Source organism: Salvelinus alpinus, chromosome 32 (assembly GCF_045679555.1).
Source record: "Salvelinus alpinus chromosome 32, SLU_Salpinus.1, whole genome shotgun sequence".
Taxonomy (NCBI): domain Eukaryota; kingdom Metazoa; phylum Chordata; class Actinopteri; order Salmoniformes; family Salmonidae; genus Salvelinus; species Salvelinus alpinus.
Genome location: NC_092117.1, coordinates 29419939 through 29434776, shown reverse-complemented (window position 1 = coordinate 29434776; position 14838 = coordinate 29419939). Strand labels below are relative to the sequence as shown.

General features: G+C 42.1%; 1 protein-coding gene across 14 annotated transcripts in view; it reads right to left on the bottom strand.

Annotated features, from left to right (window-relative positions):
• Window positions 1-14838, bottom strand: part of LOC139562214 (cell division cycle and apoptosis regulator protein 1-like) — a 31612-nt gene that overhangs the window by 14738 nt on the left and 2036 nt on the right. For 6 of the 14 annotated variants that reach the window (XM_071379689.1, XM_071379696.1, XM_071379688.1 and 3 more), the window contains 12 exons: window positions 14159-14296; window positions 11600-11629; window positions 11447-11476; window positions 11281-11310; window positions 10989-11021; window positions 10668-10694; window positions 9224-9444; window positions 8828-8954; window positions 7719-7841; window positions 3196-3385; window positions 2781-3072; window positions 2167-2392 (listed from right to left, as the gene is read on the bottom strand). In XM_071379689.1, the coding sequence (XP_071235790.1) occupies window positions 2167-2392; window positions 2781-3072; window positions 3196-3385; window positions 7719-7841; window positions 8828-8954; window positions 9224-9444; window positions 10668-10694; window positions 10989-11021; window positions 11281-11310; window positions 11447-11476; window positions 11600-11629; window positions 14159-14296 (1467 nt within the window). The remainder of the gene's footprint in view (window positions 1-2166; window positions 2393-2780; window positions 3073-3195; window positions 3386-7718; window positions 7842-8827; window positions 8955-9223; window positions 9445-10667; window positions 10695-10988; window positions 11022-11280; window positions 11311-11446; window positions 11477-11599; window positions 11630-14158; window positions 14297-14838) is intronic. The other 8 variants (XM_071379700.1, XM_071379701.1, XM_071379692.1 and 5 more) reach the window with 7 other exon arrangements.

Sequence of the window (14838 nt, the reverse complement as noted above, 5' to 3'; positions counted from 1 at the left end):
GAACATCTACTTTGTGCATGACACAAGTAATTTTTCCAACAATTGTTTACAGACAGATTGTTTCACTTATAATTCACTGTATCACAATTCCAGTGGGTCAGAAGTTAACACACTAAGTTAACTGTGCCTTTAAACAGCTTGGAAAATTCCAGAAAATTATGTTATGGCTTTAGAAGCTTCTGATAGGCTAATTGACATAATTTGAGTCAATTGGAAGTGTACCTGTGGATGTATTTCAAGGCCTACCTTCAAACTCAGTGCCTCTTTGTTTGACATCATGGGAAAATCTAAAGAAATCATCCAAGACCTCACGAAAAAAAATTGTAGGCCTCCACAAGTCTGGTTCATCCTTGGGAGCAATTTCCAAATGCCTGAAGGTATCAAGTTCATCTGTACAAACAATAGTAAGCAAGTACAAACACCCTAGGACCACGCAGCCGTCATACCGTTCAGGAAGGAGACGCGTTCTGTCTCCTAGAGATGAACGTACTTTTGTGCAAAAAGTGCAAATCAATCCCAGAACAGCAGCAAAGGACCTTGTGAAGATGCTGGAGGAAACAGGTACAAAAGTATCTATATCCACAGTACAACAAGTCCTATATCGACATAACCTGAAAGGCCGCTCAGCAAGGAAGAAGCCACTGCTCCAAAACCGCCATAAAAAAGCCAGCCAAAAGCAACTGCACATGGGGACAAAGATCGTACTTTTTGGAGAAATGTCCTCGTCTGATGAAACAAAAATAGAACTGTTTGGCCATAATGACCATTGTTATGTTTGGAGAAAAAAGGGGGAGGCTTGCAAGCCGAAGAACACCATCCCAACACGGGGGTGGCAGCATCATGTTGTGGGGGTGCTTTGCTGCACGAGGGACTGGTGCACTTCCCAAAATAGATGGCATCATGAGGGAGGTAAATTATGTGGATATATTGAAGCAACATCTCAAGACATCAGTCAGGAAGTTAAAGATTGGTCGCAAATGGGTCTTCCAAAGTTGTGGCAAAATGGCTTAGGGACAACAAAGTCAAGGTATTGGAGTGGCCATCACAAAGCCCTGACCTCAATCCTATAGAAAATCTGTGAGCAGAACTGAAAAAACGTGTGCGAGCAAGGAGGGCTACAAACCTGACTCAGTTACACCAGCTCTGTCAGGAGGAACGGGCCAAAATTCACCCAACTTATTGTGAGAAGCTACACAAAATGTTTGACCCAAGTTAAACAATTTAAAGGCAATGCTACCAAATACTAATTGAGTGTATGTAAACTTCTGACCCACTGGGAATGTGATGAAAGAAATAAAAGCTGAAATAAATCATTCTCTCTACTATTATTCTGACATTTCACATTCTTAAAATAAAGTGGTGATCCTAACTGACCTGACAGGGAATTGTTATTGGGATTAAATGTCAGGAATTGTGAAAAACTGAGTTTAAATGTATTTGGCTAAGGTGTATGTAAACTTCCTACATCAACTGTACATATGAGATGAGTAATGTAGGGTATGTAAACATTATATAAAGTGGCATTGTTTAAAGTGACACATTTATTACATCCAATTTTTTATTATTAAAGTGGCTAGAGATTTGAGTCAGTATGTTGGCAGCAGCCACTCAATGTTAGTGATGGCTGTTTAACAGTCTGATTGCCTTGAGATAGAAGCTGTTTTTAAATTTTTTCTGCCTTTCTAACGGGTATATTTTCAACTTCGTCACATGAAACCGCTCACGTGCAGTGCCCTTTTGACATTTTCCTGCTAATTGCATTATTGTATGAACATTCGCGCTTATAGCTTATAATGTGTAGAAATAATAGTGTGAGCTAAACATTGTGATCTGTTGCACCAGACTCATTGCTTTTTAACGTTTCGTTTTTTAATGTAGCCTAGGCCTACTGGTTGGATGAATTTGGGATTTATCATCCCATAACTGTCCCAGAGTCTGTTTGGAATAGGCTATTTATTTCTCGACAAGCTGACAAATAGAATAGGTAGACTAGACATTTGTACTATAGTAGATTGACATAGGCTAGTGATGCATGTGTGCCCGTTAAATTTCTCAAATGTCCGGTAAATTAAAATGCTGCCGGTCAAATGTCTGGTGCCACATTTTCCTAACGGAAACTCTGGTGTGTGTACACTTGCATGCAGCCCGTCTGTGTGTATACCCCACCTTAGCGCTGTATGTGTGGTTGGCATCGGGTGGGTCCAGCACAGCAGTGTTTTTGACCAGAGAGTCCACCTCCTTGTGCATGATGTGGAAGTTACAGTAGTTGCCGAACTGGAAGGGTCGTTGCAGGGGGAAGCCATCCACCCAGGTGAACACAGCATTAAAGAAGTCACTGGGGATGTACAGGCTCTGGTAGCGTCTCCTCAGCTCCATCATGTCACAGTTAGAACTGGAGGGGAGAGAAATAGTTCTGTCAGAACAGGGAGAGAAAATAGTACCTTCCTCCCTAATGTACAGTCACTGCAAATGGTTCTAGAATGGACGAAGAGCACCTGTGATCCGCTTCCATGCAGCTACAACACACTGTTTTTTTGATCAATTACCAAACATATTTTATACAAACTCAATTGACCTCATATGCACTTTCTTTATAACTATCAGAAACAGGGACAGAATGAAAGCTGTATGAAAACTGTAGGAAAGGCCCAGAGAAGGTTCCAATACCCCCTGAATATATACAGTTCACTAGACACAAAGTTCTAAAGTAAACTGACCCCTGACTCAGAGATAGTATCAAATCAAAAGCTGAAAGTGATCAATCATCATGGCTGACCCACCCGTCCAGGCTGAACTTGGAGAACTGGACAGTATAGCGAGGCACCACCCTGCGAGGGCGGCGGGGGGACCGGTCACGTCTCGGAGAACGGTCCCTGGAGCGTTTACGTGTGGGAGAGCGCTCTCTGGACCTCCTGCGCTCACGGTCTCTTTCACGACTGCGTTCATCCTTGGTCCTGAGGATGAGTTCAGGGCGGTCGTTGCGGTTGGGGAAGCGGGGGGAGGGGTCCAGACGCCTGACTGGCTGAGGCATCATCCTCCTTGGGGGCTGGAGCAGACCTCCTGAGAACACATCTAGAGGGAGGAGCAAACACACATTAAAAATCCTAATTTCTTTATTTTCTGCAGAAGTATCAAGTTATCAACTCAAAGCAAACGCATCGGAGAAACACTAATCACCATCATAGAGCCCCCTACCTTTGGGTGGTAGCTGTGACAGCAGGGGCGGAGGGGGGTTCTGGAGGAGCGGGGCCAGGGAGGCAGCAGAGAGCTGGGCCTGGAGCAGGGGAGGTGGGCCCTGGGCCTGTACACTGAAATTGTTGGGGGGAGGCAGAGACTGGAGCATGTTGGGGCCCAGCTTCATCATGTTGGGGCCTCCAGGCTGACTCTGGAGGGGGGAGAGGAGAGGTTAGCATTACCCCAGGGCTGTTCCATGACGTATGCTGTTATCAGAGTAAGGTTTTTTTGTTTTGATTTCTTGTCCCATATAGGAGCTTTTAGTTTAAGAAATGTGCTTCCTTATGCATAGAGGACATGCACCAAATGAACCAGAGGTTTGTGCCGCTCCCAACAGGTAACCAGGTTCTAAAGCAAAACAGAACTAGAGGAGTGAGGTTTGGTTAGACGTCTTTCAGCCACATTATTTCGGGGGGCTGGTGCAGTCATGCAACCGTGTGCTAAAGCAAAACAGAACTAGAGGAGTGAGGTTTGGTTAGACGTCAATAAAGTACAATGACTCAATTCTGTCAACAAACGAGAACATTTCTGCCGAAGTAGCATATATTCGGTCAGCATTATCGACAAGGACAAGTTCCATGAAGAAACAAGGCAAAAGTAAACATGTTGTCCCCCACCAATGATGCAGCGCCCTACCGTCCCTTGGGCAAATTAATGATATTTTCTAAATGGCGGATATCTACGGCAAGACTCATCATTCACGTTTCGTAAAAATCGGGCCAGTGTTGTCAGATATAGCGTGGGTTAGCAACACTCATCTCCCTGAGCATGTGTGTCAAATTTTAGCACTCCGAGTCAAACAGATAAGAGATATAATCATGTGCCCTTTATAGTGCCACCAGGTGGTTGATATGAATATTATTGGAAATGTTGAGTCTTGACAACATGTGTACCAAATTAGAGGTCGACCGATTATGATTTTTCAACGCCGATACCGATTATTGGAGGACCAAAAAAAAGCCGAAACCGATTAATCGGCCGATAAAATAAATAAATAAATTGTAATAATGACAATTACAACAATACTGAATGAACACTTATTTTAACTTAATATAATACATCATTAAATCAATTCAGCCTCAAATAAAATGAAACATGTTCAATTTGGTTTAAATAATGCAAAAACAAAGTGTTGGAGAAGAAAGTAAAAGTGCAATATGTGCCATGTGAAAAAGATAATGTTTAAGTTCCTTGCTCAGAACATGAGACCATATGAAAGCTGGTGGTTCCTTTTAACAGGAGTCTTCAATATTCCCAGGTAAGAAGTTTTAGGTTGTAGTTATTATAGGAATTATAGGACAATTTCTCTCTATATGATTTGTATTTCATTTACCTTTGACTATTGGATGTTCTTATAGGCACTTTAGTATTGCCAGTGTAACAGTATAGCTTCCGTCCCTCTCCTCGCCCCTACCTGGGCTCGAACCAGGAACACATCGACAACAGCCACCCTCGAAGCAGCGTTACCCATGCAAAGCAAGGGGAATAACTACTCCAAGTCTCAGAGTGAGTGACGTTTGAAACGCTATTAGCGCGCACTCCGCTAACTAGCTAGCCATTTCACATCGGTTACACCAGCCTAATCTCGGGAGTTGATGGGCTTGAAGTCATAAACAGCGCAATGCTTGAAGCACAGCGACGAGCTGCTGGCAAAACGCACGAAAGTGCTGTTTGAATGAATGCTTACGAGCCTGCTGGTGCCTACCGTCGCTCAGTCAGACTGCTCTATCAAATCATATACTTAAATATAACATAATAACACACAGAAATACGAGCCTTAGGTCATTAATATGGTCGAATCCGGAAACTATCATCTCGAAAACAAGACGTTTATTCTTTCAGTGAAATACGGAACCGTTCCGTATTTTATCTAACGGGTGGCATCCATAAGTCTAAATATTCCTGTTACATTGCACAACCTTTAATGTTATGTCATAAATACGTAAAATTCTGGCAAATTAGGCAGCCCAAACTGTTGCATATACACTGACTGTGTGCAATGAACGCAAGAGAAGTGACACAATTTCACCTGGTTAATATTGCCTGCTAACCTGGATTTCTTTTAGCTAAATATGCAGGTTTAAAAATATATACTTCTGTGTATTGATTTTAAGAAAGACATTGATGTTTATGGTTAGGTACAGTCGTGCAACGATTGTGCTTTTTTTCTCTAGCAAATGCGCTTTTGTTAAATCATCCCCCGTTTGGCGAAGTTGGTTGTCTTTGTTAGCCAGGTTAGCAGGCAATATTAACTAAATATGCAGGTTTAAAAATGTATACTTGTGTATTGATTTTAAGAAAGAAATTGATGTTTATGGTTAGGTACACATTGGAGCAAGACAGTCCTTTTTCGCGAATACGCACCGCATCGATTATATGCAACGCAGGACACGCTAGATAAACTAGTAATATCATCAACCATGTGTAGTTAACTTCTTATGGCTGCAGGGGCAGTATTGAGTAGCTTGGATGAAAGGTGCCCAGAGTAAACGGCCTGCTCCTCAGTCCCAGTTACTAATATATGCATATTATTATTAATATATGCATATTAAAATGGCTGTGCTTATTGTGATTTTGCGGTGACCTAACAATCGTTTGTAGTGCTTTCGCTGAAAAGCCTATTTAAAATCGGACACTTTGGTGGGATTAACAACAAGATTACCTTTAAAATGGTATAAGAAACATGTATGTCTGAGGAATTTTAATTATGAGATTTCTGTTGTTTTGAATTTGGCACCCTGCACTTTCACTGGCTGTTGTCATATCATCCCGTCACCGGGATTGCAGCCATAAGATTAACTAGTGATTTTGATTGATTGATTGTTTTTTATAAGATAAGTTTAATGCTAGATAGCAACTTACCTTGGCTTCTTACTGCATTCACGTAACAGGCAGTCTCCTCGTGGAGTGCAATGTAATCAGGTGGTTAGAGCGTTGGACTAGTTAACTGTAAGGTTGCAAGATTGAATCCCCGAGCTGACAAGGTAAAAATCTGTCATTCTGCCCCTGAACAAGGCAGTTAACCCACCGTTCCTAGGCCGTCATAAGAATGTGTTCTTAACTGACTTGCGTAGTTAAATAAAGGATAAATAAAAGGTGTAATGTTTTTTATATATTTTTTTTTTAGCGGCCAAATCGGTGTCCAAAAATACAGATTTACGATTGTTATGAAAACTTGAAATCGTCCCTAATTAATCAGCCATTCCGATTAATCGGTCAACCTCTATACCAAATTGTGTTACAATACGAATACCCTTGACTGATTTATATGCCAGACCATACTCACGTGAATGTTTATTGGGTAATACCGGTCTTCTTGTTTAGGTACTAGTCTGGAAAATATTGAGGTGAGAGACCTTTGTCCATAGATGCCACATATCAAGTTTTGTGTAGATCGGTCATTCGGTGTCAAAAGTGTAGCATTTAAAGTGTATTTCGCAAAATACTAAATGGTGGAAAATCCTGAGGCAAGTTTGTTTCTTGTGAGGAAAGGGACCTATGTACCGAATTTCATTGCTTTAGGTCAAAAGGTGTGATGGGGTGTGACCTTTCAAAGTTAGCATTTTCAATCTCTTGTCATAGTGGCACCATCTGGCCACTCAGTATACTTTTTTTATATGCCGGATCTCTATCGCAAGACTCAAGTTTCATCAAAATCTGGCCAGTGCTGTCTAAGATATTGCGTGTGACTAACATACAAACGAATGTATAGACGGAGACAGATCCACTGTCCCCTCCCCGATTTCATGGTCGGGGACAACTACAAAAAGGTCAAGTTATAAAACATCTGTGAGATGTATGGAAAACCTTTCCAATTTTGATAGGTCGTTCCTACCCTGTTCGTATGGTAAAAAAGTGCATATCATTTATGAAAATCATGTATTGATCATAACATTGAAAAGGAAAGGGTTAGAAGTGAAGAAAAAGTGTGTCAAAGTGCATTCTGTAAGAAATCCTAGAAATCTTAGTATTTGTTCCTTTAACTACTGTAAAGTCTCAAAATGTAAGAGAAAAACACAAAAAGCATTACTATCTCAATGGGACTCTCTCATTAGCCTAAATGAACAATGACAGGACATCGTATGGATAGCACCTTTAAAAAAGCACTTTCCCCCGTTGAGAAATTGACGGATGTCACCGTTAGAGAAGCCCAGTGTAAAGAGAAATGTAGATTGGGATTCATTTGTGTTTCTGAAAAATGTTCTGAAAGACCATAGGCCCGAAGATAAAAAATAAAATGTATTTCTAATACTATTCAACGATATGTCATATGCGCTTTAAAAGATCAGGAAGCCATCCTGGTCCAAAACAACAAATGAATACTCAGAGCGAAGACGGAAGAGAAGAGAGAGATGAGAGAGAACAGAAGGAGAAAAGAAGAAGATGGAGAAGAACAGGCATCAGAAAGGACAGAAAAGAGAGAGAAGAGAGAGAATAGGAGGGGGCGGCCCATAGAGAGGTGTGTGAGGCGGGACGAGGGTTACATTTTGTCTGCTGTCCATGCCAACGGGGTGCATGTCTGAGTAGCGCTGATGCATCCCCGGGTCAGCATAGAAGCTGCTTAGCTGTGGGGGAACTGGAGGCAAGGACTGGGGCTGCTGCTGAAGCTAGGAGAGGAGGGGGGAGAACAAAGTGGTTAATAACAGATACACAGCCATAGGGCTGAGTTCCAATCTGATCACTCTCAAACTTCACTTCTGCACAAATTGAGGCCCCCCTCTAAGATCAGAGGGTGAATACAGCAATGGCGCCATCTATACTGTAGGCTTACATTACATTTACATTTGAGAGATTGAGTCAACCAGGGCAGACGGGAAGACAGACAGGGATGCAAACTGGCGAGGGCCCAAAAAGTTGACATGGAACATGTTTTATTTTTTATTTAACCTTTATTTAACCAGGTAGGCAAGTTGAGAACAAGTTCTCATTTACAATTGCGACCTGGCCAAGATAAAGTAAATGTAAAGGTGCAAGCATGACTGCCACTGCTCTCCGTTCTTCCTTTATGGCGGTGGAAGTCAGAGGCTGCGTGACAGCGAAGTCTAGTCAAACTGGACTGTGCTCTTACAGGTGGAATTATAAGATAGTGTACCTACTTCCCTCGCACTGCGAGCCACTCCAATAATTAAATGTAACAGAAGTATTTAAATCAATGTCTGCATACTACAGATTGTCATTACGGCTAAAATACATATTAAAACTGATGGATCCGGACGGAGAGAAAGAATATCTGAAATCTGATATTCTCATTGTAGGAAGTATAGGGAAGCATTCTGTGCTTAGTCAATGATTTCAATATGAGAAACATACAATCCCCACCCACATTCTATTTTCTTCGGATCGTCGCGATTTACGTGGATTACCCATTTTGAAACCAAAACAGTGAATATCGCCAAAAAGTGACGAGTTTGCATCCCTGAGAGAGCTAATGATCAAATTGGAACCAAACCCTGGAAGCACTCAAATTGAGGTGTAAGATGTCACTGGCTAAGGGCCACCAGCATCACGTTCAGTGATATGACAAAAGTTTTCAGTTTCACTTCAAGTCTACTGAATGTGACCCAGGTGGCTGTGGAGGCTAGGTGAGGCTCACCGATTGGTTGGCCAGCTGAGGTAAGGTCTGAATGCGCTGGGCATTCCATTTGAAGGGCATGTTGGGGTTATACACGGCCTCCACTAGGACCCTGTCGCCCACCTGGGGGGTCTTCCCCTTCACCGCACTGTGGAGACAATACCCATTATTCACCCACTTGGAAATGCTTTAGAAACTGCAACATATGGAGGCTTGAAACAAGACATTTCTGCTTTGAATAATGGTACACAAATTAGGGATGCAACCAGCAAAATATAGAAAACCCACCGAAAAAAAGACAACTGGTCCGATTAATGAGACACTTTTCTGTGGCCCAATCCTAAATGGACTTCTAGACCCTATGGACTTGTGGAGATCTGAGAGGACTTGGGCAAGAGGCAGAGACTGGACACTTACCTGAGCTGGAAGAAGACGTCCTCGTCCACAAAGCCAAAGGTGTCATGCAGCTTGTTGACCACGCCGGTGAAGACGCGCTGCTTCTGGGGCTGGCTTTGCTGCTGGCTCTGCTGCTGGCTCTGCTGCTGGTGGCTAGAGCGAGGCGTGGGATAGGACACGGTGATCTGGGCTGTCTGCTGGGGGTTGGACAGAGAGAGGCTGGTGGGGAGAGCCACAGGGGGCTAGGGAGGAGGAAAGTTATAGGTCAGAATCAACTTCACCCTACTCCTACTTTCTCTATGGCTGCGGTCCAAACACTTAAGACACACCCTCGTCTACTTACCCTCGCCTTATGCCCTTGGGGGAATCCCCGTCGCCATCTTGGAAGGTGGTCCAAATGATTAGCCAAGCAAGGGAAGTTTGTAACGTAAGCCCCTCAGCCCTCTTTTTTAGCTTTACGAGTGTACAATTATGTTCACGCCGGGGCCTGAAACTCCCCATAATTCAAATCACGACGATTGTACACCCGCTAAGAAAAGTCGGCGAAAATTTCAAAACAACATCGAAGGAGAAGTCAAAACGAATGTAAATAAGTTAGAAATTGTGCTACTAATGCACATAACGGCACAAACACGTCTCGTAAAAAGTAAATATGTTTTTGTTTGGTTCTCTTTTGGAAATTGTAGAAATAAAACATTTCCATTCTTCAGAAGTTCCAGCTAGGCAGACTGACGTTAGTTAGCTAATTAATTAGCTAGCTGTCATACAGTCGGCGTATATTAATAATTATATATTTAATATAAGTAGACATGCAATCATAATTGACTGTAGCGCATATAAAGCACCCACAAGCTACCGGTGTCGGAAAACACAATCATTGCGGGATCAAAGAGTGACGAATTTCCGGCCAAGAGTGGTCCATTTAAAAATTATTCCTTCCTCCCTCGCCCCTTGCCCTGCAAGTGTATACTCATCAGACGTCATCAGAATTGTCCACTTAATTTGAGGGTGTTTGGACCGCTGCCTATTAGTCCTAAATGTGTGGATTGTATCACGCCTAGGATTGCAAAACTCTTCTAACTTTCCAACATTATCAAGGTTTTCCAGATACCCTGGTTGGAAGATTTGTGGAATCAGGAGGGATTAAGCAGAAAAGCTGGAATCTTCCAGACAGGATTTCTCGTAAAACTGGAATTTTGGGTAAGTAACCAGAATTTTGCAACCCTAATCAAGCCCACTAAATTCAAAACATGTGTGTCTAACAATGGAACTGCTGGAAGTGTCTATATGAAGTCGATCATGTTATTTGGGATTTATTCTAATCAAATGTCCCATAGCGGTTCTTCTCATTTACCAGAGGTGTTAATTATTATTGTGGCCATACACGTCCCATTGTATTTGGCTGTATGCTATGAAGGTCAAAAACTGAAACTTGCATAGGTAAAGTAAAGGCGGGGATGCCTACCGGGAATTTGTTTTCACCACTCCAGTTCTTTCAACATCAGCGGAGGCGTTAGAAAAGGAGGCAAGGAGAGAAGGTGACGTTAGGATGTTGTCACAATTCTTTCCCCAATAGCTTTGGATTGTATTGTACCGCATTATTCCAAAATCACCACCTACGTTTAACAAGAGAGCTCTTGGAATTTTCATGACAAAATGGCGTCTTCATAGACCGATTATGTTGGACTAAATAATTATCCTCAAGACAAGCTTACTTCAGTGGCATTACTTTAGCTAAAAGGTGCAATAAATGTACCAGAGACTAGCTTGTTCCTAATTATCCTACCTGTGAAATCAGCGCTTGCTGGGGCTGGGGGAGCTGTGGAGAGGGACAGGGAGAGAGAAACAGGAGAGCGGGAGAGAGAGACAGGAGAGCGGGACAGGAGAGAGAGGGCGAGACAGAGGCAAAGGAGAGGAGCGCGAGAAAGAGGAAAGAAGAGAGAAAGACAGAGGTTAAGAGAAGTAGAGAAGTTAATACTGACAGTGTCTGTAGAACAGAGTACATTCCCCACCCTAGCACCAAGCATAAAGGGTATTTTGATTTGACTGTGCTGCGGCTGTTAACTGCTGCTGCTTACCCCGTATAAGTCTGTGTGTTGTTGATGTTGCTGAAGAGACGGGGTACACAAACAAGTCTTTCAATGAGTCAACAGTACAGTGTTGATTGATACACATAATGATTATGGCCTTTCTCAAATCAAGGCGATTCAGAGTTGTCTGTGTGAGTTGCAAACATCAATTTACCCCGTATGAGTCTGTGTGTTGTTGATGTTGCTGAAGAGACGGGGTACACAAACAAGTCTTTCAATGAGTCAACAGTACAGTGTTGATTGATACACATAATGATTATGGCCTTTCTCAAATCAAGGCGATTCAGAGTTGCAAACATCAATTTACCCCGTATGAGTCTGTGTGTTGTTGATGTTGCTGAAGAGACGGGGTACACAAACACGTAGAAATTGCAATAAGTACTTCATCGAGTAAACAGTACAGTTGATTGATACATATGAGTATAGGGCTGGGTGATATGGACACAATATCATATCACTGAATTTCTTATTTTTGACTGTATTTGATGTTTCTGAATGATAAAAGTTATAAATATGCATTATTGAATAATAAAGACCTGACAAACAGGGTAAAATAAACAGATGCGAGACAAAATATTGGCACCATTCACAATTTCTTCTAAAATAAGTAACACTTTAACTGCACAGGACCATTAATTAATTTGGCAAGAAATTCTCGTTTAGGTCTACTGGTAAATTTATCTCACCTGTAGTAAACTGCAGGTGCCTACAGGTAGGATTGGGCGATATGGCCAAAATATAACGTCACTATATTTGCAGGTTATTGTTTTGTTTTTCTGTTTTTTACTCCAACTCACATCAGGTTAATAGGTTTGAGTAGGTTAAGCCAAGGAAGCAGTTGGCCAGGGATGGAGATTAAGATGGGGGTGTGGGAGGGCTCAGGGGACAACCAAGGGATTTTGGCTAGTCGGAGCAGCTCCACTTCTGTTGCTTTCAAATTTCAATAATGTTTTGGTAAAAATTATTATACCAAAAATAATAAGACAAAGTTGACAGTGAAGTAGTCCTATTTGTAGAACATTGCATAGGAATATAAATGATATTTTGTAGCCTCAAACTCTGGTACACAACCAACGGTTTCTATTTGCATAGAACATTTGATCTACTCCAGCATTTTCATACATTTCTTATTTTCTTGCACTACCTTGTTTTCATTTACACACTGTCCCACATTTATTTTGTCCTAGCATGCCTATATTACGTTTTTTTTTTATCCTTAAATTATTCTCACTCTCCTCTTATACCCTGACAACACCGCTCGCAACGCTGCGTTGCCATGGGCTAAAATAGAAGTCCTTTCCATTTCTGACGCGGATCGCGCTGCAAGTCCTGCCTCTCCCATCTCCTCATTGGTTTATAGAAGCAGGTACCCACGTGCCATTTCCTCATTGGTTATACCCACGTGGGTGACTGAAAGACGAACTGTGTTGCCAGTTGTCGTAGTAATACTATGAAAGTTTAGATGCCAATCACCATATAAGTTCAAAGATGAAAAAGCCTGGAAGGAGAGATGACTAGAAACGATTCGGTTGACCGTTTTAAGTGTAGATTAATTTGAGGAGTAGAGGACCTTGTGCATTTCAGGTAAAATAACAACTCAATGTTTATATCCCAGGACAAATTAGCTAGCAATAGCAAGCTAGCTAAATAGGACAAATTAGCTAGCAAGTGCAAGCTAACCAGCTAAATTGCCATACATGTTTAATGCTTTTTGACCTGTCCCCAAATTAATGTAATTGGTTCAGAGTTTGTTTTGATATTTTAACCTGCGTGTCGTGATCGCGTTTGGTGTGGGGAGGCAAAATAAATGTATGCACGATGGCGCACGCGCGCAGCCGGTTTGGGTTCCGTGTTAGACTGTATTATCAGCTTCAGCTGCAGTTGTTACTTTCACCACTAGAGGTAGTCAGACAATTTCCGAGGGTATATTTGGCACGGTTGCCCTCCCGAAGTTGTTGACTTGTTATGCTAGCAAGTTAGACAGCAGTTCTCAGCTGTCAGAAGTTTCTTACTGGTGCTTAAAACAGATTAACAACAAAAACAAATAGTGATTATGTAAAGTAAAAATCCAAAAAGGTCCGTGAATGAATTGGCACAGCGGTCTAAGGCATCTCAGTGCAAGAGGCGTCACTACAGTCCCTGGTTCAAATCAGGGCTGTATCACATCCGGCCGTGATTGGGAGCTCCATAGGGCTGCGCACAATTGGCCCAACGTTGTCCAGGTTTGGCCGGGGTAGGCCGTCATTGTAAATAATAATTTGTTCTTAACTGACTTACCCAGTTACATAAAGATTACATTTATAAAAAATATAAAAAATAAGAATACCGGTATATCTTTTTTTACTGTTTGTCGACCAGCCCTACATGAGTATGACCGTTCTTAAATCAATGCGATTCAGAGCTGCACATCAATAATTTACCCCGTATAAGTCTGTATGTTGTTGCTGAAGAGATGGGATACACACACACACAGAAATTGCAATAAGTACACTATATATTCAAAAGTATGTGCACAAATGAGTAGATTTGGCTATTTCAGCCACACCCGCAGCTGACAGGCGTATAAAATCGACCACACAGCCATGCAATCTCCATAGACAAACATTGGCAGTAGAATGGCCTTACTGAAGAATTCAGTGACTTTAAACGTGGCATCGTCATAAGATGCCACCTTTCCAAAAAGTCAGTTAGTCAAATATCCGCCCTGCTAGAGCTACCCCGGTTAACTGTAAGTGCTGTTATTGTGAAGTGGAAACGTCTAGGAGCAACAACTTAAAGTTCTGACACTGCCAGTTTTGCTGACAAGCTCTAATTCATTTACAATCCAAGCAACAGTATTTCACTTGGTGTATTGGCCATGTCTCACCTGATGGGGTACATTATAGAGCTGTTGAGGAGGAGGCTGCTGTGGAGGAGGTTGTTGCTGCTGTTGCTGCTGTTGTTGCTGTTGCTGCTGTTGTTGCTGTTGCTGCTGATACTGCTGCAGGGCGGAGTTCATTTGAGACTGAAACAATAGGAGAGACGAGACAGAGAAAAAGTTAAATGACAGGGGCGGCAGGCAGCCTAGCAGTTAAGAGCGTTGGGCCAGCAACCGAAAGGTCGCTGGTTTGAATTCTACTGTCGACTAGGTGGAAAATCTGTCTGTGCCCTTGACCAAAGCACTTAACCCTAATTGCTCCTGTAAGTCACTCTGGATAAGAGCATCTGCTAAATGACTAAAATGTACATGTAAAATGTTGATGCTCTGTCTGGATAGACAGACTCAAGAGCTAAAGGTACGACTCAGATGTGACAGGTGATACGCCGACAAACACACTAGCTAGTCTAAATGTGTCAGCTTTTTCTTTGAATTAAATTTCAGGAAATGGCCCTTGAGTTCTGTTGCGGTTAATATGAGTGATGTCAATTTGAAGGGAAGACTATTTACTGAACAGTTAAGTGACTCCATGCTCAACTATATGTGATTCCAAGATGGTGTAGCAGTCAGGCGTCTTTGTCTTGTCCCGTGTATATATCTTTTCATATCTTTTTTCCTCGCAAATATTT